The sequence below is a fragment of the Syngnathus acus genome, chromosome 19 (genome assembly GCF_901709675.1).
Source record: "Syngnathus acus chromosome 19, fSynAcu1.2, whole genome shotgun sequence".
Classification (NCBI taxonomy): Eukaryota; Metazoa; Chordata; class Actinopteri; order Syngnathiformes; family Syngnathidae; genus Syngnathus; species Syngnathus acus.
The window spans coordinates 3,052,935-3,076,204 of NC_051103.1; the positions used below are offsets into that span (position 1 = coordinate 3,052,935).

At 41.8% G+C, this 23,270-nt stretch overlaps 7 protein-coding genes and 1 long non-coding RNA gene across 12 annotated transcripts in view; 2 read left to right on the forward strand and 6 right to left on the reverse strand.

Moving 5' to 3' along the window:
• snx29 (sorting nexin 29) overlaps positions 1 to 2,805 on the reverse strand; it is a 57,856-nt gene extending 55,051 nt beyond the window's left edge. For 2 of the 4 annotated variants that reach the window (XR_005101056.1, XM_037277524.1), the window contains exons 1-5: positions 2,394 to 2,804; positions 1,522 to 1,586; positions 1,198 to 1,250; positions 963 to 1,087; positions 90 to 270 (exon numbers count right to left, since the gene is read on the reverse strand). Coding sequence is in view for 2 of the 4 variants with exons in the window: in XM_037277524.1 (XP_037133419.1) it covers positions 90 to 270; positions 963 to 1,087; positions 1,198 to 1,250; positions 1,522 to 1,586; positions 2,394 to 2,400 (431 nt within the window). In the remaining 2 variants the exon portion in view is untranslated. Of the gene's footprint in view, positions 1 to 89; positions 271 to 962; positions 1,088 to 1,197; positions 1,251 to 1,521; positions 1,587 to 2,393 lie in introns of all 4 variants that reach the window. The other 2 variants (XR_005101057.1, XM_037277523.1) reach the window with 2 other exon arrangements.
• A 588-nt stretch (positions 2,806 to 3,393) lies between these two features.
• LOC119137952 (transmembrane protein 238-like) lies at positions 3,394 to 4,533 on the reverse strand. Its single transcript, XM_037277525.1, has one exon. The coding sequence runs from the start codon at positions 4,120 to 4,122 to the stop codon at positions 3,631 to 3,633; it is 492 nt and encodes a 163-aa protein (XP_037133420.1). The 5' UTR covers positions 4,123 to 4,533; the 3' UTR covers positions 3,394 to 3,630.
• A 1,909-nt stretch (positions 4,534 to 6,442) lies between these two features.
• rsl1d1 (ribosomal L1 domain containing 1) lies at positions 6,443 to 8,520 on the reverse strand. Its single transcript, XM_037277571.1, has 9 exons — positions 8,430 to 8,520; positions 8,089 to 8,228; positions 7,748 to 7,886; positions 7,526 to 7,674; positions 7,346 to 7,447; positions 7,155 to 7,248; positions 6,943 to 7,053; positions 6,731 to 6,868; positions 6,443 to 6,637 (listed from the first exon to the last, which is right to left on the reverse strand). The coding sequence occupies exons 1-9, from the start codon at positions 8,463 to 8,465 to the stop codon at positions 6,536 to 6,538; spliced, it is 1,011 nt and encodes a 336-aa protein (XP_037133466.1). The 5' UTR covers positions 8,466 to 8,520; the 3' UTR covers positions 6,443 to 6,535.
• Positions 8,521 to 8,940: 420 nt separating this feature from the next.
• Positions 8,941 to 13,221, reverse strand: gspt1 (G1 to S phase transition 1). Of its 2 annotated transcripts, XM_037277572.1 has the most exons (14): positions 12,871 to 13,220; positions 12,619 to 12,663; positions 12,002 to 12,271; positions 11,879 to 11,912; positions 11,664 to 11,741; positions 11,354 to 11,534; positions 11,118 to 11,272; positions 10,890 to 11,030; positions 10,708 to 10,801; positions 10,501 to 10,581; positions 10,251 to 10,424; positions 10,005 to 10,094; positions 9,684 to 9,852; positions 8,941 to 9,593 (listed from the first exon to the last, which is right to left on the reverse strand). In XM_037277572.1, exons 1-14 carry the CDS (start codon positions 13,064 to 13,066, stop codon positions 9,541 to 9,543), a joined length of 1,761 nt encoding a protein of 586 aa, XP_037133467.1. In that variant the 5' UTR covers positions 13,067 to 13,220; the 3' UTR covers positions 8,941 to 9,540. The 2 variants fall into 2 exon arrangements, with proteins under 2 accessions (XP_037133467.1, XP_037133468.1); XM_037277573.1 differs by lacking the exon at positions 12,619 to 12,663 and having other exon boundaries at positions 12,871 to 13,221.
• Positions 13,222 to 13,676: 455 nt separating this feature from the next.
• dmc1 (DNA meiotic recombinase 1) lies at positions 13,677 to 16,028 on the reverse strand. The gene is made up of 13 exons (XM_037277574.1): positions 15,704 to 16,028; positions 15,475 to 15,522; positions 15,227 to 15,373; positions 15,057 to 15,139; positions 14,929 to 14,981; positions 14,810 to 14,851; positions 14,667 to 14,739; positions 14,502 to 14,593; positions 14,348 to 14,421; positions 14,170 to 14,284; positions 14,022 to 14,082; positions 13,835 to 13,951; positions 13,677 to 13,763 (listed from the first exon to the last, which is right to left on the reverse strand). Exons 1-13 carry the CDS (start codon positions 15,755 to 15,757, stop codon positions 13,694 to 13,696), a joined length of 1,029 nt encoding a protein of 342 aa, XP_037133469.1. The 5' UTR covers positions 15,758 to 16,028; the 3' UTR covers positions 13,677 to 13,693.
• On the forward strand, positions 13,714 to 14,702 carry LOC119137986. Its single transcript, XR_005101062.1, has 2 exons — positions 13,714 to 14,053; positions 14,138 to 14,702. It is a non-coding gene; the product is annotated as an uncharacterized LOC119137986 (long non-coding RNA).
• Positions 16,029 to 16,537: 509 nt separating the features above from the next.
• Positions 16,538 to 18,292, reverse strand: tomm22 (translocase of outer mitochondrial membrane 22 homolog (yeast)). The gene is made up of 4 exons (XM_037278411.1): positions 17,996 to 18,292; positions 17,484 to 17,602; positions 17,267 to 17,384; positions 16,538 to 17,196 (listed from the first exon to the last, which is right to left on the reverse strand). The coding sequence occupies exons 1-4, from the start codon at positions 18,083 to 18,085 to the stop codon at positions 17,122 to 17,124; spliced, it is 402 nt and encodes a 133-aa protein (XP_037134306.1). The 5' UTR covers positions 18,086 to 18,292; the 3' UTR covers positions 16,538 to 17,121.
• Positions 18,293 to 19,208: 916 nt separating this feature from the next.
• maff (v-maf avian musculoaponeurotic fibrosarcoma oncogene homolog F) lies at positions 19,209 to 22,523 on the forward strand. The gene is made up of 3 exons (XM_037278410.1): positions 19,209 to 19,345; positions 21,426 to 21,523; positions 21,747 to 22,523. The coding sequence occupies exons 2-3, from the start codon at positions 21,491 to 21,493 to the stop codon at positions 22,188 to 22,190; spliced, it is 477 nt and encodes a 158-aa protein (XP_037134305.1). The 5' UTR covers positions 19,209 to 19,345; positions 21,426 to 21,490; the 3' UTR covers positions 22,191 to 22,523.
• The last annotated feature ends 747 nt before the right edge of the window (positions 22,524 to 23,270 follow it).

Here is a 23,270-nt window from a genome sequence, read left to right on the forward strand (position 1 = left end):
CCTATTTATTCCTGCACACTCGGAGAAACAAGTTTATGGAGTTTTCATCCCAAAAAAGAAATGCTCCCATAAAGCAACGGTGCACCAACCCGAGGCGCGGTCGGTCAGCGAGTAGTGTGTGCAGGTAGCGTTCCAATGAATGCTCATTAAGAGCACAGCGCATCCAGGCCCGACCCCGGCCCAGCTCGGTCGAGATTTGACGGAGGCTATAGAAGCGTTGTAGCTCGTGCCGGTTGAGATGCTCCTTCACGTAAAACCAGAAGGTGAACTCTGGAATGGAGGGGAAAAGACATTAGGACCCCACGAAGAGTCAAATTAATCAACAAATTGATTAAGTCAGAAAAATATATAATTTCCATTAACATACACTTCACTTAAGATGCGCCTTATGACATGTTTAAACATTCAGACAAGTGATTCCTAATGGCACAATGCAACTCATTTGCATATCATTAGCATACAACTCCAGAACACCGTGGAATTTACGTCTGTGATGGGTTTGGCTTCATTAGACAGCTGCAAAGCCTCAAGTTCAAACACAGGCGAACATTAGAAATGCTAATCATCACCAATGAGCTGGCAGCCATTACAGTGGAATTAACAGTAAGTGCATTCGTAAATATTCTGCAGTTTTACGCGGCCCTAATGGTGCCTTAAATGGCGAGCTTGGTTGACGACAAGCAAAAGAGGATTATTCATACTTCCTCATGAGAAAGCCACAAGGCTGAGCAGTGGAAAGTGGAAACAAAAGTACTCTACATAAATATAACCCACATGAAACTTCTGCCAAGGTGCCCAGACAGCTGCTTTCTTTAAAAAAAAAAATAAAATAAATAAAATAAAAATAAAAAAGAACATACTGAATGCAAATGATATTAACACGAAAGCAAATACCCCAAATTCGATATAGTTTTCATTTGTCTGCTCATCTTTTTAGTGTCGTTACACTTGCCCAACTCTACCTGCTTCAGCCTTGCTGCTGAAGCCTGCAGCCTGCTTGAGGGCGGCGGCGGTGAGGGCGAGACCTCGGCTCTTTCTCAAGCCGTGCTGCAGCACCGCCTCAAACTGGGCGCAAAGACAGATGACCCTGCAGCGGCAAGGAGAGGATGGTTTAGCGCGAATAAATACACTGGTGCCTTCAAACGCAATTTGATGGAAAGCTGTAAATAGTCATTTGGGGGGATGGCAAATACACACCTGCTGTCAGAGTCCGTTGCAATCTCTTTTCTGCCTCCAAAGCGGATTTGGCACTGGGACGAAAAGAGATGAATGATAAATGTAGCCCACATAATATTAGCCAACAGAGGATATACAAATGCAAAATGACTTTTTTTAATGGCTTGTGATTATTATGTCTCTACCCACTTAACCAAGTGTGAAATAAAACAATCTTTTGCTAGTGCCTATAACCATGTCTAAAACTTTTTTACAGATTTTGATTAGTTAGGTCATTTCTCTAAAAACAACAGCGCTGAACACAAATAAAATAAAACAGACTTTGGAAATGTGATGCGTACTAACCTGTTTGACAGCATCAAGTAACCTTTCCAAGAGGTTCTGTCGCTTGGCGTCACTTTGCACAGTGCCTACAAAAGGTGAACAAAGGCAAAATTGGATTTTGTGGCATTTGATTTTTTAATTTCTTAAAGGTCAAAATGAAATCAATTAATTGAGAAGTCAACCTCATTTATACAGCACTTTAAAACACCCACCACTGTATTCAAAGCAGCGTACATGGAGTAAAAATTTGTCATACAATGGTTAAAAGTTAAAGCAATACATTCATGACATAAAACCACTAAGACATTAATTAATACTAGTTACAATATTTGGTGGACAAAAAGTAATTGCAAAAATGCTGATACATGTCAGTGAAAAATTTATTAATTTTATCAGAATTTCATTAGACTTGTCAATCAACCAATGGAATAATCAATTGATAGGTACAGCCTCATTGAAAATACAGTCTTGGGCAGGCTGGTATTAAGCACATACTTTTTTTTTTTTTTCATCATTGGGGAGAAAATATGTATCATGTAATGCACCAAAACAATGTTTCATAAATACAAGAATAAAAAGGCTATCTTTTAAACTGTGTTATACTTTTAAAAAAGAAAACTGCAGTGTCATCTATGGGCCCATCATACATTGTTTAGAATTAATGAAGCAAGAAATAGCTCAGACATCATTTAATGATAATATATTTTCATTTCAGCAAGTTCATCTTCAAATTCCGTAGCGTTGGAATGCAGACATATTTCAAAATTTGACAAATTAAACGGTGTTTTGTAGTAGAAACTAGAATCATTTATACTAATTAGTAGTGCTGAAACACCCGTGTAAAATGACCAAACACGTTAAACACTGTTTTTAAAAACACGAGCTAAACTTACCGTTCATTATGACGACAAGACTTCAGGCGTAGTAACATCCAAGCTTGACGCTTCTCCGTCGGTATTATTCATTCCTTTTTGTGCCGTTTATCACCCACCGGCTTAGTTAGGGAGGGACCGGGCTCATGCTGTCTCCGTAGCCTAGCTTGACCCGCCCCACGGCGGATAGAAAAGCGATGCTCTGTCGGTAAGTGGAGAGGCCTTACCGGTGGTGAGTCGCCGGGCTTAAGTGACCTCCGCGGAATTGACATGCAAGCGTTGAGCGTGCCAAAGTTTGCTTGTCGAAAGCCCCAGTGAAATGTCGAAGTCACGAAGTAAAATTTTATTACATGATAATAACAGTAGCGAAAACCGGAAGCGGCTCTGTTAATGAGAGCCAATTCGTGTGTGGGTCACGTGATAAAACGCAGCTGTCATGTGGTCTCGCTTAAGTGATCATGGGAAATGTAGTTTTTCGCAGTCCTTGTGACGTAACAATTTTAACGGGGCGTTTGGATTAAATCAAAAATATTTCCTGAAAATTTTGATTTATTAGATTCTAAACTGCTTTTAGATGTTGATGTGTGTACGGCTGTTTGTGTCTATGTGCCCAGAAGATTTTAATACCACCAGAAAAGTTACATAAATATATTATACTTGAACATGATAAAAACCCATTATCTTTTTTTTTACATTTAAAATGGTTCATAATATCTCTGCCTGGTCTTTGCCTTGTTATCTTCTGGAGCACTTTGTTAAAGGGTCCAAGATGGGTATCTTATCAGCGAGATAAGACCATGTGAACTTATCTGGACCGTGTTGTATAATCATTACCCGCTTTTAACTGTAAATAAGTAATTCCTGGCCAGTCTCCTATGGTGCCATGAGGGAAATTATCTACAAATGCATCTTTGTTCATCTTTCTATGTCACAGACATGGCAAAACAACAAAATACTCTTCCAATGACTTTCAATAAATTGCACCGCTGGGTTAAAATATTGAACAGGCGAGACGTTTTCAGACGAGTGCATGACTTTGTTTGCAAATTGGTACAATCAGAAATCAAAGTAAATACAAATGAAAATTCAAGATCAAGACAAAATAACAGTGAAGCATAGTCTAAATAACAAGAAACCTCATTCAGCTTGACAAGGGTGCAAATCCAAAATTTGTAAGCTTTGTTTCTTCTTTCTATACATAACAGAGATAGCTCGAAATGGCTCAATGAAGGTTTGGATGCCAATGTCAAGGATTAGTTCATATTGACAGTGTCTCTCTCACAAGTTGTTTTGACGACGAGGCCATGTTGCTGTCATAGATCGTGAAAAGTGATGACTCTTCTGTGATCGGGGCTCTCTTTCCCGCCGGGGGTTGTCTGGTCGAACCGCCATTCTTTCTCAGAGAGTTCCGAATCCCGCTGGAAAGCTGGTTGGACACGCGCCTCACCACTCGGCTGAGTCCTTTATTCCTCGGTTTGATGAGCCCCACGTCGTCCTCCAGTTCCTCAGGCGGCACGTCGATGTTGCCCGAGTACCAGAAGACCCACCAGATGAGGCTGAGGAAGATGACGATGCCACCGGCGTAGATGAAAAGGTCGTGGATGGCCAGGCCCCCGAAGACCCCCACCATCATGATGAGCACGCCGAGGATGTCGTGAGCCACGGCGAACCAGAAGGAGCACTTACAACGGCCCACTCCTGTGTACCTTCTCTCCACCGCCGCTTCCATCTGCACGGAGGTCATCGACATGATCCTTGAGAAGATCAGAATCAATCCAGATGTGGATCCCCCGAGCAGCAATGTGTGCTGCGAGTCGCGTTGTAGCTCTCACAAATTCTGCAGTAACAACGGTCGAAGTTCAGTGTGCACATGTGGTTATCAACAAATCGCACCGGCCAGCTGACTTGAAGAAAAAAAAAATTGTTGAATCATCATAGTCGCGTCATGGTTCACTCGTCTGACTTCCAAGCAAGTGTGGGGCCGACACTCAAAAGAGGAAAGTCAAAACAAAGGTGTGTATACATTTCATGAAATGCATTGAGTTCAATCCTTGTGTTAATTTTACGAGGCAGATGTGCAAACCACTCATCCACCATGCCGCTTAAGATCTTGGAAAAGACATTATGAATCATTTCTATTGGTTGAATCTAACGGATGAGTTTTTTTTTTTTTTTTTTTTATCAATACATGCCATTATAGTCAAGCCACTTGGTAGTAACACCGACGCCTCTGCTTCTCTTTCAATATCGGCATCCAAACCAAGCCCACCACCACAAATATCAGTCCCACGGACACACAGCCAGAAGCAACAGGTCCCGCCTGGACCACCTTACAGAACTGCAACAAGAACAGAACCACTCCCGCGGCTGACATCAGAGACCCCATCACAATGGAGATGATAGACTTATGAAGGTAGGCCCAATCCGAGGAAGCCGGCGAGTCCAAATTCGGACACAATCTACCGGAGTCATCAAAAAACAGCATCTCATCATATCCTTCCATTGAGTCCACTACACAAATAAAAAAAGCTTCAAATTGAATCATAATCGGTCACTATCAGAATCATCCAGCCGCCTCCCGATAGAGAGCGATATCATCTGTCATGTGTTGCCCAGAAAGCTGTTGACACATTGTAATTCCAGATGGCCCCACACCACACCCACACCAAACAGCTCACCATGGATGAATGAACAAGACACACCCACTCCATGACAGATGATTGGTCACCTCGCTCCATCTTCATCATGTTTCGTTTTCTTTTTAATATTAATACCTGCAAGGTGTTAAAAGATGCAAAGCCATGACAAGCAGCAACTGCTCAAGCTTGAGACGAAGCCCACTGACAATAGAGGAGTCGCCCGCCACACACAACAGCTGCTATGTGTACACAGGTCAAATGACATCATTGGCTTGAAAGAGGTTCAGTCAGGCACTTGGGGGAGAACGTAAGAAAGGTGTCAAAAAGCATTATGAGCAATGTTGACATTAGTGCAGGGGTGTCCAAACTTTTTGCAAGGAGGGCCAGATTTAATAAAGTGAAGGGGCCCGGGGGGCAATAGTTTTTCCAGACATTTTTTAACTACAAAAATTTCATGCAAATACACTGTTATAAAACAAATTTCATTGTCACAATTGTCTTTATTTTTCAAATGACAAAATAACCAAATATAAGCCATTCAGGCAGATGTGAACAACTCTAAAAACACAAATTCTGCCTTTCATTCATATCTGAAGAGTCAGATAACATTGAACAAACTGTTTGAAATACCTTACATTTACATGAGTTTAAAATTATTTTTGCCTCATGAACATTTTAAACAGGAGTTATAAGTCATGCAAATTTGTCTGTTATTATTAAAATTTAAAACAAGTGAGTTTTGCTCTTGTCATTCACAATATCCTTCAAAAAGTAATAGTTTGTGTCATGTCTACAGGTTTATAACATCAACAGTATTAACATGGCCACTTCGTAATATTTAATATTAAGTAATATTTAATTTTTATTTAATTTTGTCTCACAGCCCCGCGTAAAGAATCGCTGTTGTGATGCCATTTCAGCTTGGAGCTGCTTCACTTTATCAGCGCGGTTACTCCCTGTTAGCTTGTCGTATGTGTCAGCATGTTTAGTCTACTAGTGTCTCTTTAGGTTGAAATCCTTAAACAAGGCAACCGTCTCTTTAGAAATTAGACAAACACAATTGCCTTGATTTTCAGCGATTTTCAGTATTGCAATTCCCATTTCTCTTGAAAGCGACGTTCCTCAATGTCAACTGTCCTCGTTTTCTTTGCAGTCGCCATGGCAGAAATGAGCGGCGAGTGGTGGTGCTGCCACCCTTTGGTAATAGGAGGAATTACAGGTTCAAGTTTCTTTTCTTTTTTTTATATTCAGTTTGACAGTGCAGGCGGTCCATAAATAATAATACATTATAAGACCGAAGCTGCGGGCCATATGAAATCTGATCGGGGGCCGGATTTGGCCCGCGGGCCGGACTTTGGACATACATGCCTGCATTAGTGCAAGATGGGCAAAAACAAGCAGTCAAGGGCCACGATTGATTTTTAGCACACATTTAGTAAGATCAAAAGTGTTTTATTCTGAGATGGGAAATCTTCAACATATTGACAATGTTAAAACATATTGCGCAGTCTAGAAAAAAAAAAATCATCTCATTTTAGATTTTCTTTTTGGTTTCATAGCCCTGCCAGTTTTCATTTTGAGCTGTTTGCTTGCATGTTTTTTATCAGCAGGTCTGATTTTCTTTTGCTGTAAAAAGACAAAATAAGAAAAAAAAAAAAAAATCAATGTGAGAAATCATTTTAGGACAATTGAAATTTTGTGGTTGTGTGAAACACTGACCTTCCGTTTAGGTTTTTTGTTCTCTGCCTCGATGGGGACCAGCTGGGGAATTTCTTCATCACCTTCCTCAACCTTCCTTTTCTTTGCCTCCTTTCCAGGGGTTTGTTTTGTGTCCTGAAGATTTCCTTCAGCAGCAGACTGATGAAACACAACATGCACACACCAGTTATTACACAACGTTCTGAAGTATTTGACCTTCAATCTATCCTCACCTCTGCCTCGGTAGCGTCGAGCTTCGGAAGCTGGCTCGGATTTGAATTGTAGATGGGCAGGGCCACGGATTTTTCACTCTTTAAGTGAATTATCTTCAGCACTGGTCCCTTCTACAACAGGCATTTAGACAAAATGAGTGCTGTGGTGGAAATCTCTCAACATAAAATAAAGATTTGTGAAACTATAAGGTGGTCACTGTTGCTATACTTACCATGCGTATTTTTTCCGCCATCGTTTGGACAGCCGCCTCGATGTTTTCCGTCAACTCATCGGCAGTCATGGCGGAGTGGCCAACACGTGCCATGCTGAAAAACACATTACAGACAATGTAGTGCAATTTTCCTTTCTGTTAATGAAATGCATGGTTATAGATTTTAAATTGGGTGAGCATTTTAAACCAACCAGCAGGGTCCGTTGTTGTTGACCTTGACAGTGGTGCCCATGAACATTTTCTGGATGTCTCTGGCCAGCTGTTTGCTCAGCAGGTTCACCGCAAGTGGCTCCCTGGATACAAGGAAAGATTGTCAGCTTAAAACTTTTGAAGATTGGGAAAATAATTCCTCAAATATTTTTAAAGCTGACCTTTTCTTCTCATAGAAGTGCTTCCCGAGATGGGACGGCAGACGGCGGCGAATGCGGCTGTCAGCGAAAAACATGTTGAAATTCCCCAGCAGGCGTAGTTTAGCCTCGAAAGGTTTGTACTCCGTCTTCAGGACTTTGTAGGGGATTATCTGATAAAGAATACTCATTAAATGTCAATCCAGATTTATCCATAAGGACTTTACGAAGTGAATATGATTATACCTCGGAGACATTTTTAACTCCCCTTTCTTCCAACAATTTCTTATAAAACCTCACGGTTTGATCTGTGGTCATTTTCGGCTCATCTCTGGTGAAGAGGCAGATATTCTCGGAGTCTGTGCGTGTGCTATGAGGCAATGGACTGATGAGAGGACAAAAGAGCGCTGTTAAATCTTCAAATAACATAAAATTAAGATTTCTTTTGCAATGCTAGCATTTTAGTAAGTAAATTACACTCACTGGACATTACAATAGGTACACCAAATAATGATGCAGTGCAGATCGAGAGCGTTTTTGCATCTTTGCACATTGTGTGGATAAAACACGCTGATGGGTCTACTTACATCCGAATGGTCTGCGCCTCCCCGGGGACCTTCCATAGGGTGAAGAGTACGTTGATTTTATGAAAGTCATCCGTGAAAAGCTTTTTTTTTGATGACTTGGTTTTGAGGAACGCCTGTAGAGCTTGCACGGCCTTTTTCACCTTTGGATAATAATCACTTGGTTAAATAACAACCACTCATATTCGAGGCCTGCATTGGTCAAGATTTCATTCGTCGGTTAGCTTCGCAGCTAACAAATACACGAAAGCCCAATATTATCACAAATCTGTACATACTTGTAAACGGAGCATCCAACCTAACAACCTAGTAATGGTAAAAAACGATTAGTTTCAAAGTTTTACCTGCGACCGGTCCAGTTCAACTACTTTGTCGCCCATGTTGCCTTCACGTGTGCCCACACACGCGCATGCGTACTGCGTAGTAGTTGACGTCAGAAAACTTTCAAAATGCTATTGAAAACTTTATTCGTACGACAAATATTGACAGATGTTCCTCGGTTTACGACAAAATTCCGACGACAAAGACGTAACGTGCATTTGTACGTAACGCGAATTATCATAAAACTAACTATGCTAACTATAATTTTAGCAAATATGTCCTTTACTTTCATCCTTTTCAATTAATTTTAATGTTTTATCTTCAAAAGTTTGGTTCACATGTCAGTATTATTGCCCAAGAAGGTTGAAATGTTTGAGAAATAAACCCTTTGTAAATGGCAAAATCACTCAAAAAAAAAAGTATAAAAATAATTAAATTACAATAGAAAATGATCATTGGTAAAATGTATGGTAACTATTAAAAGATAAAAGTTTGGAGTTTAAAATATATTTAAAAAAAAAAACACATTTCAACTCAAGCGTCATGATTATTTTATTTCTTTCATGTGGCTTTGTTATGCAACAGTTGCATGTTTGTTTATGTGAGCGTTTGTTCGTCCTTGGTTTATGATAGTGTGAGAAACTAAACAAACTGTTGGCATGGCAACACCTAGCAAATAAAATATCCAAAGGACTTACACACTCGTTCTTAAAAATTGGAAATTCATTCCTCAAATTAGAATTGATCGGTGTTGTTTTTCTTTGTAGGAAACAAAATCATTTTGTAGTTTTTTTTTTCCTCCTCAGACTCATTATCACTGCATCCATCCCGATAGTAAAAGCCAGCCGACAGCGCTTTCAGCTATGTACTGTAGCTACATTAGTGGCATAGCAGAGCTCTCAATATGAGAGCACTGGACACTGTCTCTCACTTTCAAATGTTCATCATAAAAACTGATCCAGTCTTGTTATTTTCTTTTGACGCAATTAATTCCCCTCTTTGCTCCTTTGTTGGACATTCTTCTCTTTAGCATAGTTTAGTGTGAAGAGAGGAGTCGCTGTTGTGGTTGTCCCTGGCAGCATTCCTCCTCTGGTGGCAAGCAGAACAATCACACAACTTGGGCCACTGTTGCATTTAGTCTTTTTCCGGCACCAACTTCAGCACTTTTCCGATGGCGATGGTTTTGCCTGGTTGGAGGGGGGAAAAAAAGGTCTCATAAATAATACTTTAAACATTTTTTTAAAAAAAGGCAAACTCATCAAGTGGAGTGTCCTTACCTTCATCACGGAGCGTGAATCGCCCCATTTGAGGAAAGTCCTTGAAAGTCTCCATGCAGATGATTCCCGCCGCCCGGAACCTGGCGATACAAACCTGGTCCTGCTTAACAAAGCGTGGCCGTGTTTTACTTTTCTCCCCACTCTTCTTGTCCACCATACAAATTAAGGCCTGTGATAGGGATGGAAGTAAAACCAAAATATTAAAAAAGTACCAATATTCTGCTGTTAGCTCAATAGAACAAATCTTACGGTGCTGGATAAAACCAAATTGCCAGAATATAAAACACGGGCTTCATTGAGGCAGCCTGTGCGGCAACTTACTGAGATTTGCACCTCTTCAATGCAAGTATGGAGGTGAAGGACTGCATTGTAACCAGGACAAATGATCGATTTGTGCTCAATGATGACGATCTGAAATGAAAGAGGACTCAAAACTTGCAAAAGGTTTGCCGGACCAACTCCTTCAAGATATATTCAAGGAGTTTAGTTACTAGTTTGTTCGTAACCTCAAAAGGTTGCGACCGTCGCAAATGGAGGACTCCTCGTCATTGTAATCAAATGAGTCACCTGAGCGTCAAAAGTGCGGCCGGTGTGGCAAAGGTTGTCGGGGCTGCACAAGATGAAACCGGGCAGGATCTCTTCTTCCTCGATGCCCTTGAGCCTCATCTTCAGGTTCTCCCCGGGACATGCGTCGTCAGTCTCTACTTCATCGCTGAGGAGGCTCAGTACTTCCACTATGTGCTGGAAATGGGGTTAGAATTAGACATAATGGACATAATATTCCTGAAGACTTGACAAGAACATGAATACATCTCACTCTGTTTGGCATCATGACCAACTGCTGGGCTTTGCAGATGGTTCCAGACTCCAGCTTCCCAAGAATCACAGTACCCATGTCCTAAAACACACACCATACTCTTACTTTCTTGCTGTTCCTTTGTGCTGATTGTTAATTTCCTACAGTAAGGTTGTCATCTTATTTGTAATATCTGAATCTTATCAAGTAAATTATTCATCTGCTCACCTTGTACTTATCTACAATGGGAAGTCTGACTGGACCGTTGATGGATCTGGTGAAGTTTGGCAAATTATCCAAATGGGGGATAAATGGCAAACCCCTGGTGGAGAGCAAACATCAAAGTGGTCTTTAAAACAAATTTCAGTGAGTCAAATGTCTGTAGCTATCATGCAAACAGTTCCACTTACGTGTACCAGGGACATTCGGTGACGGGTTCCTTGAGGTTGGCACCTGTGAGTCCGGAGCAAGGCATAAAGTAGATGTCCTTTTTGGGGTTGAAGCCAACCTTCTTTAAAAATGGCACCAGCTTTTCCTTACACTCTTCATACCTGCCAGCAGATAGGAATCATCTCAAGAGCCAGGCAGGCTAGCCGCTAGCCCACCTTCTGCATCAATCACAGCCACGCCGTGTTTACCTGTCTAGGCTCCAGTTGACAGTGGGGTCGTCCATCTTGTTGACCAGGACGATGAGATGCTTGACACCTGCCGTTTTAGCCAGCATGGCGTGCTCCCGGGTTTGTCCACCTTTTTCAAAGCCTGTCTCAAACTCGCCCTTTCTTGCCGAGATCACCTAACACAGCCCAGGGAGAAAGCAAAGTCCACATTTGCATCATGCAAATATAACTTCAATTAACATTTCAGTGTATCTCACCAGGACAGCCAGATCGGCTTGCGACGCCCCTCCGATCATGTTGGGGACGAAGCTTTTGTGTCCAGGAGCATCCAGGATGGTGAAATGTTTTTTCTCTGTCTCAAAATATGCCCTGCCCACCTCCACCGTCTTGCCTTTGTCTCGCTCCTCCTGATTTGTGTCCAGAGCCCACGACAAGTACCTGCAGCCACCATGAATAGTCAATGAAGACACATTCATGATGGTAATCTATTTGATAATTTTTTAGCTTTTTTTTAATCAAATTAGTAACTAAACATGATTATGCATTAGGAAAAAAATGCACCCTCACCATGTCTCTCTGTTTTTTTCTTTCGCTTCCCTTTCATATTTTTCCAAAGTTCGTTTTTCCACCATTCCAGTTAAATACCTGAGAAGAACAAGCACAAGATGCAATAAAAATGATGTAGGTAGTTTCACGTCCCTCAGACAGAATGCATCCTATGCGCATCAAGTGCAGATTTTCTGCACAATATGCAAGTTGACAACTTCACAATGTTTCCTCACATGATCTGTCCACCAATAGTTGATTTTCCAGCATCTAACAGCCAAATAAAAAAAAAAAAATTTATAGTTATAATATTAAACTGTCAATTTGAATCCAACTAACAGCAAGCTAACGTTACGCACCCACATGACCGATAAAGACAACATTCACATGTTCTTTCTTGGGGGCGTCCGGCGTGGAAGGCGCCACTTTCGGCACAGGCATCTCTTCCTCTTCCTCCTCCATGATCATCTCCTCATCCTCCTGGCTGTCACCATAGGGCTGACAGTCGCCCGTCGCCCCCGGACGTTCCTGTCCGCCGCCTCCCCCGCCTCCTCCCGGCTCATCGTTCTGCTCCCATGTCTCTTCGTCGGCTGCCATGTCTGCTTCTGAGCCGCCGTTCTCCACAGGAGCTGCGAACAAACAAAACCCACATTTGTGCGAACTTTTCGTTTTGATTTGAAATAAAACAAAATCCTCGGGTGTGCAATGGGAAGTCTATTTCTAACGTTGCATCATAACATTCACACAAGGCAGTGCTTGTGGTTCCCCAATACGAGCAATCCAAATAAGGCTCACTATATGAAACTTGAACAGAGCCCCATGGCATTCCGGAATAGTTTGATGTTTCCAACATTGCTGGGAGGAAGCAGCGCACCCTGGTGCTTGACTACACACCGCCCGTGTAAACGTCATGCGTTTTTGTAACCTGACGACAAGCACATTCCGTCTTTAGAGTTCATTCATTGTGGATGCATACCGACTGTCTGTGCCACCTCCATGCTGCCAACTTGATCAGGCGTGTCTTAAAGGAGAGAAAAATAAAACCATTTTCAATAATCATTTGTCGTCATCACATTATGTTGGCCACGTTAACTGTCATGAATGCTGACGACACGAAGTCGACGTGTTGCAAGCGTGCGACTGAAAGGCTAACTTTAGCTACGTTAGCAAGATAGTTAGCAAGTTAGGCTAAGTTCCAAAATGCTTTCTAGCTTTCGCGTAACCTTACCGTCGGATGGAGGAATTCCCGCGGGCGTGCTTTGAAGGAAGCTCGGCACGAACACCGGGGCGTTGAAGTTGGGAACAAACGGCTTGGCGTTGACGTTGAGTGCGGCGAAGGCGCACGGGAGAGCCGCCGAGGCGGCAGGGGCCTCGGCGTCTTCTTCCAGCTCCCACGAATCCGGTGCCGTGTCTCTCGGGTCCATCGCTCCTTTTACTAGAGCTGAGAAGCTAACCTGAACCGGTAGACCTGATGAATGTTTGTTGTTCTGCTAAAAAGTCGGTTCGTTGCGAGTAAATTTAAACACTTGACAGCGCTGTTGGTGAACTTCCCATTGCTATGTTGCTTTGACAAGCATATGAAGCGCGCAGCTGACCGGAGTAGCGTTTAGTCCTTGTAATTCGGGTAGACCACCGCTAGAGGTGACCACCGATCCCCTGCTGGCTGTGAACCTCGGCTTACGACGGGACTCGGCGTAGGTCGAGTCATATGAGATCACGTTGAACATCATCTCTAATTTATTTTGTCCAACCATTAACAAGGTGCCAAACTACTAACAATACAAATGGAATAAATACATTGGAACAAGACATAGAATTTTTAAATATTCCTAAAAAATACATTTAAATGACTAGAGTTGAACAGCTAACTGTGCTAATAAATATATCACTAGCGTTGAATAGCTAAGTGTGCTAATAAATATATCATTTTTCAAAGCAAAAACATTAAACTCCTTGGAATTCATGAAAATTGAATAAATAGAGTAGTAAAAAACTATAATGTGACTAAAAGGAAACAGCTAACTGTGCTAATAATGTATTATTTGTCTCTTTTACTCTTTAGCATCAGTGATACCTCCAGCTGTGATGGCGAAAGATGCCTCTTTCTCAGGCATATTTGGGCTGCAAAAACAATTCCAGAAAATTGAAAATGATTCATATGGAATAAGAACTGATTATAAAACAATGCATACCTGTCAAATATTTTGACAATTCTCATCTCAGCACGTCCCTTCCTCAAGCTCAACCTTGTGGTGGAAGCGTGGGCCAGGATGTGGCCGCCGATCGGCTTCTTCGGATCAGCTTGGAATCTAAATGGGGGGAATATAGGCAAATCTGCTTCGTCAAAGTTTCACGAAATGAGAATGTGTCTTTCCTTACGTCATCCCTGCGCCAGGATCAGCAGTCATTTGGTTGGTCACAAACACAGCAACATTGTACTCTAAGGAGGAAAATAGAAAATACCTTCATAATATGCATTATTTTATATTGTGTAGTTTTCTGGAAGCGACACTGTGTTGGTTCAGACCTTCAGAAATCTTCTGCAGCCTGGAGAGCATCAGGGCCAGTTTCTGCTGCCTCTCTGCCAACTCACCTCGACCCGAGAAGTCAACTCTGAACAGGGCCATGATGGAGTCAATAATCTAATGAAGACACATGTTATTAGAATATAAAAACAATCAACTATTGATCAAAGTTTTCATTACCAAAAGCTTGAAGATTCCTGCTTCCTCATGAAATTTAGCTGCCACAAAGTCCAATAGCTTCATCTGATGCTCACCTGAAGGAACAACCGAAAGTGACCTGGATGAGATGAAACACCTATGCCTCATGTAAAGCATTTGTGATGCATATTCTTACTGGTATAAGCCCGAGCATATAGAACATTGTCAAGGACTTCATTGTGGTCCAAATTAAACCTATCGGCAATGTCTCTCAGTCGATCTGGGCGACTGCAAAAGACATTAAGGGCAATAGAAACAAAAAAAGAAAGAAGAAAATTCTTATTCATTCCAGCGAGGATACAAAGTGTGCTCTGTGTCAATAAAGATGACTTTCCCACCCGAGTAGCCATTTTCTCCTGGCAGCTGAGCGGTGACTAGGACAAAAACAACACAGTATTAGTTATTGTTATAGCATTTGCGTTTTTTTGTTGTTGTTTTACGCACCGCAAAGTGTGTGGGAAAGCTGTGTTTTTCCTGTACGAAACTCTGCAAGATTTTAATAAAGTAGATATTAAAAAAAATGGACAAAATTATAAACATGAGCCTAAAAAATAATACCTCACCTCCAAAGGCTTCTGTGATAGCCATACTCTCCATTCCTCCACCCAACAATTTACTAGTAGAAAGCAAGATTGTGACCCATTTATAAACATATTTTCTTAGTAAAATGATGACTGAATATAATACAAACTCAAACTCCTGACTCCCGGTTGTGATGTGGAAAACGATCTTCCTCTTGACACTGTATTCAAAGGCAGTCTGGAAACCGTGATTCTACGAGGACAAGAATGATCTCAAAATTGATAACTGCTCGATCAAAATCACGCCCACAGTTTGCAAAACTCGCTTAGTGATTTTTACCAGCATTTTCCCAGCAGCTTCCTTAATTTTTTCCACTTTTGCTTCAGACAATCCCTTAATGTTGCACAAAGCCTTGCGTGTCATCATTTGAATTCCCTTGACGGTGCAGATGCCCACGGTTTTCAGTTTTTGGATATCTGCCATATTCTGTGGTGACAAATGGGAACAGGTTTGAGGGCATTGTTTCATATCTAAACTTTGGTTTGGTGAAGGAAATTAGAATTGTAGTTACTATTATATTTACTTACTATCCCATGTTGTTGTAGAAGGTCAATGTCTTGGAAAATGAGATCCTGCTTGAGGGAAGACAAAGTTTTCATTAGTTATGAGAAATTAATTAATGACATGACTTTTTTATATATACATATATATACAGTTGAACTCATATAGAGCGGGACAACGGTTCTGCTTAGCTTCACACATCCATCCATTTTCAGAACCGCTTGTAAAGGTTCGAAAAGTAAAATTGCATTTTACCTCATCCTGAAATGAAACACCGTCCTCGACATTTTGGTCCTCGGAGACTTTCATTGTGAATGCTGTGTTGTCAAAACCAAATCGAAATGGTCAGAAATGAATTTAGCCACTGTAGCACAATTAGCTTTAGCCGAGATAATATTACGAAATTAGCAAAAGACTCTACACAGTATTCCAAAGTTTAACAACGAACTAAGTCTAATGAGTAAATACTAAAATATTATTGATGTAAGCAGTATTTGTGACTTTTTTTCATCCTGTTATTGTAGGATTTGTTAGAAATGACTAAATATCGAAAGTTTAATAAGCACACCTCGCGGAGAGAAGTGATGATGTATTCAAGTGAAATGGGATTTTCACATACTAATAACTAGTTTTGCCACCAGACAGAATAAATGGTGAGTTCAAGTGCAGGTGCCGATTGATAGTTTCAATTAGGGAATAGGTGTAGTTTTTCATAATGTTAAATACACCACTGTATACAATTTTGGACAGCACAATTTCGATTATAATTTTGGTTTGGTATCTTTTTTCAGTATATTTTAGCTACCACTTGCATTCTTGACCAATTATTTTTAATTTGTTGCTTCTAATTGTAAATAAATACCTGTAGCCATTTTTTGCATTGTCGTGCTCTCAGCTACACAAGACTGCTTAGTAAAGCTATTTAGCATTAAAGCTGACATTTTTAACAACACATTGAAGTAAATCATTAGTAGTTTCAAAGGACTAAACATTCTTTTTTTCCTATATAAGGACCTTTCAATAATTTTCAAAATACAGTGCAATGTTGAACTGGGACAGAAAGGCAACACACAGAAAAGCTTCATTTATCTCACAGATGCTTCAGACATGTTTATTTCCTACAAACAAATATTGAATGTAATTATGGCATTTTTTGTGACGAGTGAATGTCAATAATGTCACACACACCAGTGTTTAAACTTAAAACATATCCTACAGGTGCAGAAACGTTTCAGAAAATGTTCAACATTTTAGAACACAAACAGCTGACTCACTACCTGTAACCTTTTCCTGTGTTATTTCTTCTTTTCATTCAGTGAAACCTCCTTTTCCTGCTTTCCCTCAAATGGCCAGGATGATATATTTATTCATACAACTATATAGATAAAAAAAAAAGATGGAAACCGGTAATCCTGAAAATCAGTCTCTGTGATTAAGGGGAGACAGTGAGACAGATGCCTTAAAACACATCACCTTACCACTGGATCAGACAAGGCATGAGTGGTGGAGTGACCTAAAAGTTGCATGACTGGTGTGAAGCTTAGGCCTCCTTTTGTTTGTCGTTACAGCAGTTCTTTGCATTTCTTCACAGTCTCTCTGTCTCCCCTTGCGGCCACCAGATTCCACCGTGTTTGTGGAAGAAGACTCCAGGTTATAATTGGTCCACACGTTCCTCAAATCTTTCCCGGGGCCGATGGCATCATGCCTGGCATCCCACCGGACATACCGGTGTTGGGTCCCAATAGGATCTGAGAGGAAATATGAAAATAATCCCATTTCTTGTCATGTTTAGATGTTATGTTGTTATAAGCAAATCACCTGTCTCTGCTGCTGTAGCTGCTGCTGTTCCAGCTGTAGCCGCTCTGTCTCAAACACGACAGGCAACACCAGGATCATAAAGGAAGTCGTTCCCACCCAGAGGGCCGAGCGAGAGAAACTTGAATAAGAAAATGGAAACCATCAGAAGGGTGGATATTGAACAACAATGCAAAAAAATGGGTCCGTTGTCGCTTGGTTTAACTAAACACAAGTGTACCTGTAAAACTTTTTGGCCAGTGAGACCGAACACTGTGCTGAGAACTCAGCAGCTGTACGAACTGTGTCTGGAAACATCTCTGTCAGGCCCCACAACCTCTCCACCAAGGTCTCATCAATCTAACAGAAGAGAAAAGCACATTTTAGCTCACCTAAATCTTATTTACAAGCAGTAAATAAGTATCTAATATAATATTAATAAAAAATAATGTCTAATGCACTTAGTCGTTAATTCGTAATACTTCAGTCATTGGTAAGAACATAAATGTGCCATTAAAGATTAGATATCCACTTTTATGGGGGGGTTTCCCGGTAGTGCTACGTGGTATTTTTGTAACGTAGAAATATTATGTATGTAATGACTGAATACATGTTGGAGATGGTAACTTAATCTGATATTCCTCAAGCATGGAGCTGATCATCTTTACAACAGTTCTAGCAAGAACAATTAAGCAAATGAATGAAACTTTATGTTTAGTAGATCAATTAAATAGATTTAAATTGAGAACTAACATCATCATCGTCGTCGTCGTCAATTTCATCCTCGGGGGGCCGGGTAGCCACCGGGCCCGCAGCCGGGGAAAGCTCTTCGATTCCGGGCATGGCTCCTCTTCAGTCCCGCTCGGAGAATGTCTCGTCAGTCAAGCAGCGGGCAGGACAACTCAGCTCGCCAGACGATATAACAATGTCGATTGCTAGATTGCCGTAGTTTTAACAACTGCCAAGTTGCTCAAAAGAAAACCTGCTAATGCTAAGAAGCGTGCATCTATGCAAGTCTGAGGTCACCGGCGGAACGCATGCGCGTGTGCACTTCCGTGTCGGGTGACGTCAGGTGACAAAGGTCATTTGATACTTCGCATAAATTGCACAGCGCCGTCTAGCGTCTGGTGTCTTACTGCAAACACTGACGTCTTGAATAAAATACACACGTCTCTTTTGTTTCCTTCAGTCAGGAACAAAACATCCATACACCAAACCATAAATGTTGAGTTCAATTATTTCAAAATGCTTGAAATAATTGCGCAATATCGTTATTGCTATAACTAAAGATGCTTTTTGACCAGCAGGGGGGGTGGTCGCTCCATTGTCCAATAGGTCCGTGCTTATGAACCTGGAACACACATACACCGAGAAATTCTTTTCATAAACATTTATTTTATTTTATTATTTCATAAACAGGGATACCGACAGTTTTCTCCACGTGTGTAGTTAGCAGTTGTGGAATTTTTATTTAAATTGGTTGGTTAGAAATATTTACAAATAATACAATTTAATGACATTTGAACTTGTTTTTCTTTTATAACCATATCTACGAATGACCTCTTAGCCTATCTGTCTGTTTGGAAAATCACAAACGTTTGCACAACCCTGCTTTAAAGCAGCACAACCAACACGTGACCTGACTAAAACGATAACCTGTAATATATTAACTTTACAAAGTTACTCAACATTTACTTAGACTCACAAACGTGCACAATGTTGAAAGCATGTTTGACTTTTTACATAAATCGCCAGTATTTTATGCCTGTTGTTTTTGAGGGACTCAGGGATTCCTTGTTTACATCCTCTCGGAGTACGCGGCGGGGGCGGGTGTAACTCCGCCTTCATTCTTTGCCCCTGACGTCATTGTCGCTTGTTTTTTTTTTTTTTTTTTTTATGAATGAAAGAATCCCACCTCAGAGAGCAGCGAAGTCATTCCGGGAAAAGGCGGACTGACATTTTGTCGCTTCGAGCCAGCGGTAAAATTGTCACAGATCGGAAACTACCAAGCTACCGAAGAGGTATTTGCGAATCGATAGGAACAACGACGCGACATCGGAAGAACCGTAACCATTTGGAATTTGCCTAATAAGCCAAGGACAAGTGAGTGGGCAGCTGTTTACTTTAATCCCTCGTAGCCGACACCGTTGATGCTAAAGATGCTAACAGCTCGAATTACTAGCATTTTCAAAACGGTGTGGCTGATGTATATTCCACGTTAATAACCATAGTAATATTGTTAATACATCGCGCTGTTTGAATAACACATTTTTGTCTTGGGTGTAACTACTCGTTTAAACATATTTAACAGCAGCACATTTTTACAGTCATGCTAAAATGGATGTCGAATGCAGCCGCTACGGCTGTTTACTACAGCGTTTATTTTACCCTAATCTGACCGTTTTATCTGCCATTTTGTGACAATCAAAACTATTATTTAGTCCTTTGCCATGATCCATAATAGACATTTTTGGCTTTTTTACAAGATTGTTGCTGTTGCGTGGCGACGTTGCGTTCACTTGTTGCTCTCGGGTTCGGTAAGCTTCCACGCAAAATCCAGCAGACCTTAGGTATTTTTAGCCGAGCATTTACGCGGATATCCTGGAGTCTTGTGACAAATATAGCAACGGGCTAGTTTTGCCTGGATTTTTGACTGGCGGTAGCCGGTTTAGCTTTTAGCGGTGCGATTGGTGTATTGCTGAATCATCATGACTTTACGAACGACGGTTTACAGCCTCCACCGGCTATTGGGACGCCAGTGCGGTTGCGGGCACTTCACGCCCCACGCTTTTCGGGAAATTCCACTAACTGTAGTCAAAATTACAGAGTGTTGTAATTTTCCTATTATAAACAGTAGTTGTTCCTCATGTTGTAAATCAACACGTGCTTTTGAGTTAGTTCACTAAGGAAGAAAATTGACTTAATCGTAATTGACTTATTTCTATCCCTAATTAGATTTTGCTTCCTGGAATGTGGTTTTAAATGGCACAGAACACCTAACATGTACTTCGGTTAAACACCCGATGAGCTCAGAGGTATTTATCGTAAAAAGAAAGTGAAAGTGTAATAACCCTTAAACAATTGTTTCGTGAGTTATGACTATCCATGTCTTCTAAATTTCAGAAGCATTTTGAGCAGTCCCAGGACTTTTCCGACACACCTTGGAGAACAAATGTGGTTGACGTACCTCGTCAAATGTTATGTTTTTCTGCCGCGTTGTAAACAAAGTATGTCAGCAGAAAGTGTGTCCTTATATAACAATTCAACAACATATTTATCTGATCCAAATCTTCACTTAGCGCTATCAAGGGGATCAAATAGCTATCTTACGCTAAAAAACAGAAGGGCAATATCAACCAGGAAGTGTGCGCTGACAGTTCTTTCACACGCAGCACACTTCCTTCTCAGCTAAACATGAGAACAAAAAAAAATCAACATTTTTACACGATGAAAGGAAGTATTGTTGCCATGCCGCCACGATGAGCTTGCAGGCTTTTTCTAGCCTAGCATAAAACCTCTCGTTAAAGTCATCGTGACAGTGACCTGACATACACAGCATGCCACCCACCCCAACTCATGCTAACAAGTGACCTTAAGAGGAATGTAGGAAGTCACACACACCGCCTCCATGGACTTAATGTTAGATATGACGATAACGTTTCTAAATAGAGCTGCTCAAAGACACCGCACGGTTAAACAAACACTTCTGCTAATGTAAGCATGAGAGTCATGTTACGCAAATGTCCGTATTTAGTTCAACTTATTTTATTTAAGTTAAAGTTAAATTGCCATTTTCTGCTGTAGTAAGCACCAAACAAAAACTGCGGGCGGTTGACAGGAGGAAGTGTTGCTTAGGACACCTGCTTTGAGCAAGAGCAAGGCCAAAAAGTCTTGGTAACTTCCCCTTAGCACACCAGCCAACAAACAAAGACGTCTGTCACTTTCACACACACAAAAAAAAAAAACTTCCTCTGATATTAAACCGCGGGATTAGACGAGAGCGCGTGTGTAGAGAGGGAGAGATGTGCGGCTTCTCCTTTTCTCTGCCTTGCATGACAGGCGGTCTTGTGAGCGGACGCAAATGTCAGGCTATAAATGAACTAAAATGGCGTGATGTCCTGACTCGCATGTGACCACTTACCTTTAAAAAAATAAAATTGCAATCCTCTTTGTCTCTTCTCAGAGTGTCTGAATCTGTGCTGACTGGTTCACGGGGCGGGGGGGGAAACTGAGGAGAGTGGTGGCATCATGACGACGGAGAGAAACAGCAAAGCCCTGAAGGTAACATGCACAAGCATAGATATGAATGAAAGGAAAAAAAAACATTTGACTCTTAAAATATTTTGTAATGTTCTGAAAATTTGCAATATAGTGACCATACAAAAATGTTTTTACGAATTTTACCGCTTGTAATTGCCTATAGGTGCCACATGAGGGCGCCAGAGCACTTGTTTTCTATCAGACAAGTTATTGATCATCTAATCCTCTTCCGTTATTCATTCAGGTGAAGCAGGAATGCGGCGAGAACGTTCCCTTCTTGTCCGACAGCGAGCTCATGTCGCTGTCTGTGCGGGAGCTCAACCTGCACCTGCGCGGGATGTCCCGCGAGGAGATCCAGAAACTGAAGCAGCGCCGACGCACCTTGAAGAACCGGGGCTACGCCGCCAGCTGCCGGGTCAAGCGAGTGTCACAGCGCGAAGCCCTTGAACAGCAGAAAATGGAGCTCCAGAGGGAGGTGGACCGACTGGGGGCCGAGAACGCCGGCATGAGGAAAGAGCTGGAAGGCCTGGGCGCTCGCCTGGCCGCGCTGCAGAGGTTCGCTAGAGGCCTCGAGGCCGGAGGGGGCAACCTGCTGGCCACTGCGCCGCGCCTTAACACTGCCTCCGTCATCACCATCGTCAAGAGTCCAGCGCAAGCTCCGCCTCAGAGGGGCCACGAGTCTTCCTAGGCTCTGTAAACTGACTGAGGGGGTGTGGCACACACGTATACACATATTGGAACACGAGAACTATATCGGTAGGATAATACTAAACATCAGTGCTACGCCCACACACGAGTCATTCATGTATGACGTCATCCAGGACCAGACGAGCCACTTCTCCGTCGAAGTGCTCGCTATTTAATAATGGCCAATGTTCATTTATATTAGGCGAGGTTGGATTGTACAGTACTGTGGAAAACTCTTATCAGGTCCCCACTAAAAACTCACCGATTTGCTGTCTTTGTTGCCATTTTGCTGCTGAAGTGAATTGAGGATCTTAATTTAGACAAAACTAGTCCTTTGCTGGAGCGGCTCGGTGGCGCACTGGGTAGCACGTCCGCCTCACAGTTAGGAGGGTGCGGGTTCAATTCCACCTCCGGCCCTCCCTGTGCGGAGTTTGCATGTTCTCCCCGGGCCCGCGTGGGTTTTCTCCGGGCACTCCGGTTTCCTCCCACATCCCAAAAACATGCTTGGTAGGCCGATTGAAGACTCCAGATTGTCCCCAGGTGTGAGTGCGAGTGCAAATGGTTGTTTGTCTCTGTGTGCCCTGCGATTGGCTGGCAACCGGTTCAGGGTGTCCCCCGCCTACTGCCCGATGACAGCTGGGATAGGCTCCAGCACGCCCGCGACCCCCGTGGGGACTAAGCGGTTCGGAAAATGGATGGATGGATAGTCCTTTGCTGCTATTTTGAAGTATATATAGGCAATTACAGTAAAACACAGGTAGTGTCAATTACTTGTGGATTTTTGCCATTTTAGCACTGTAAGGTCTGCATGTCTTCAAGTCAATCAGCAGCTAAAATATAATGTCATTGAATTTAAGTTGTCTAAGAAAAAAAATCCCCAAATTCCAATTTTGAAAATCCTTAGAATGTAGCTGTTGAAACAAGACTTTTCCACCGTACTGTACATTGGCAATCCAGCCTTGCTTACTGTTTTGTTTGATGCGGCCGAAAAAGCGAAGCTTCCTCTGCTTCTGCTTTTTGGAAACGCAAGCAAAAAAAAAGAAAACTTTACCGTTGAGCTTCCCCCGCAGGTTCTACAAAC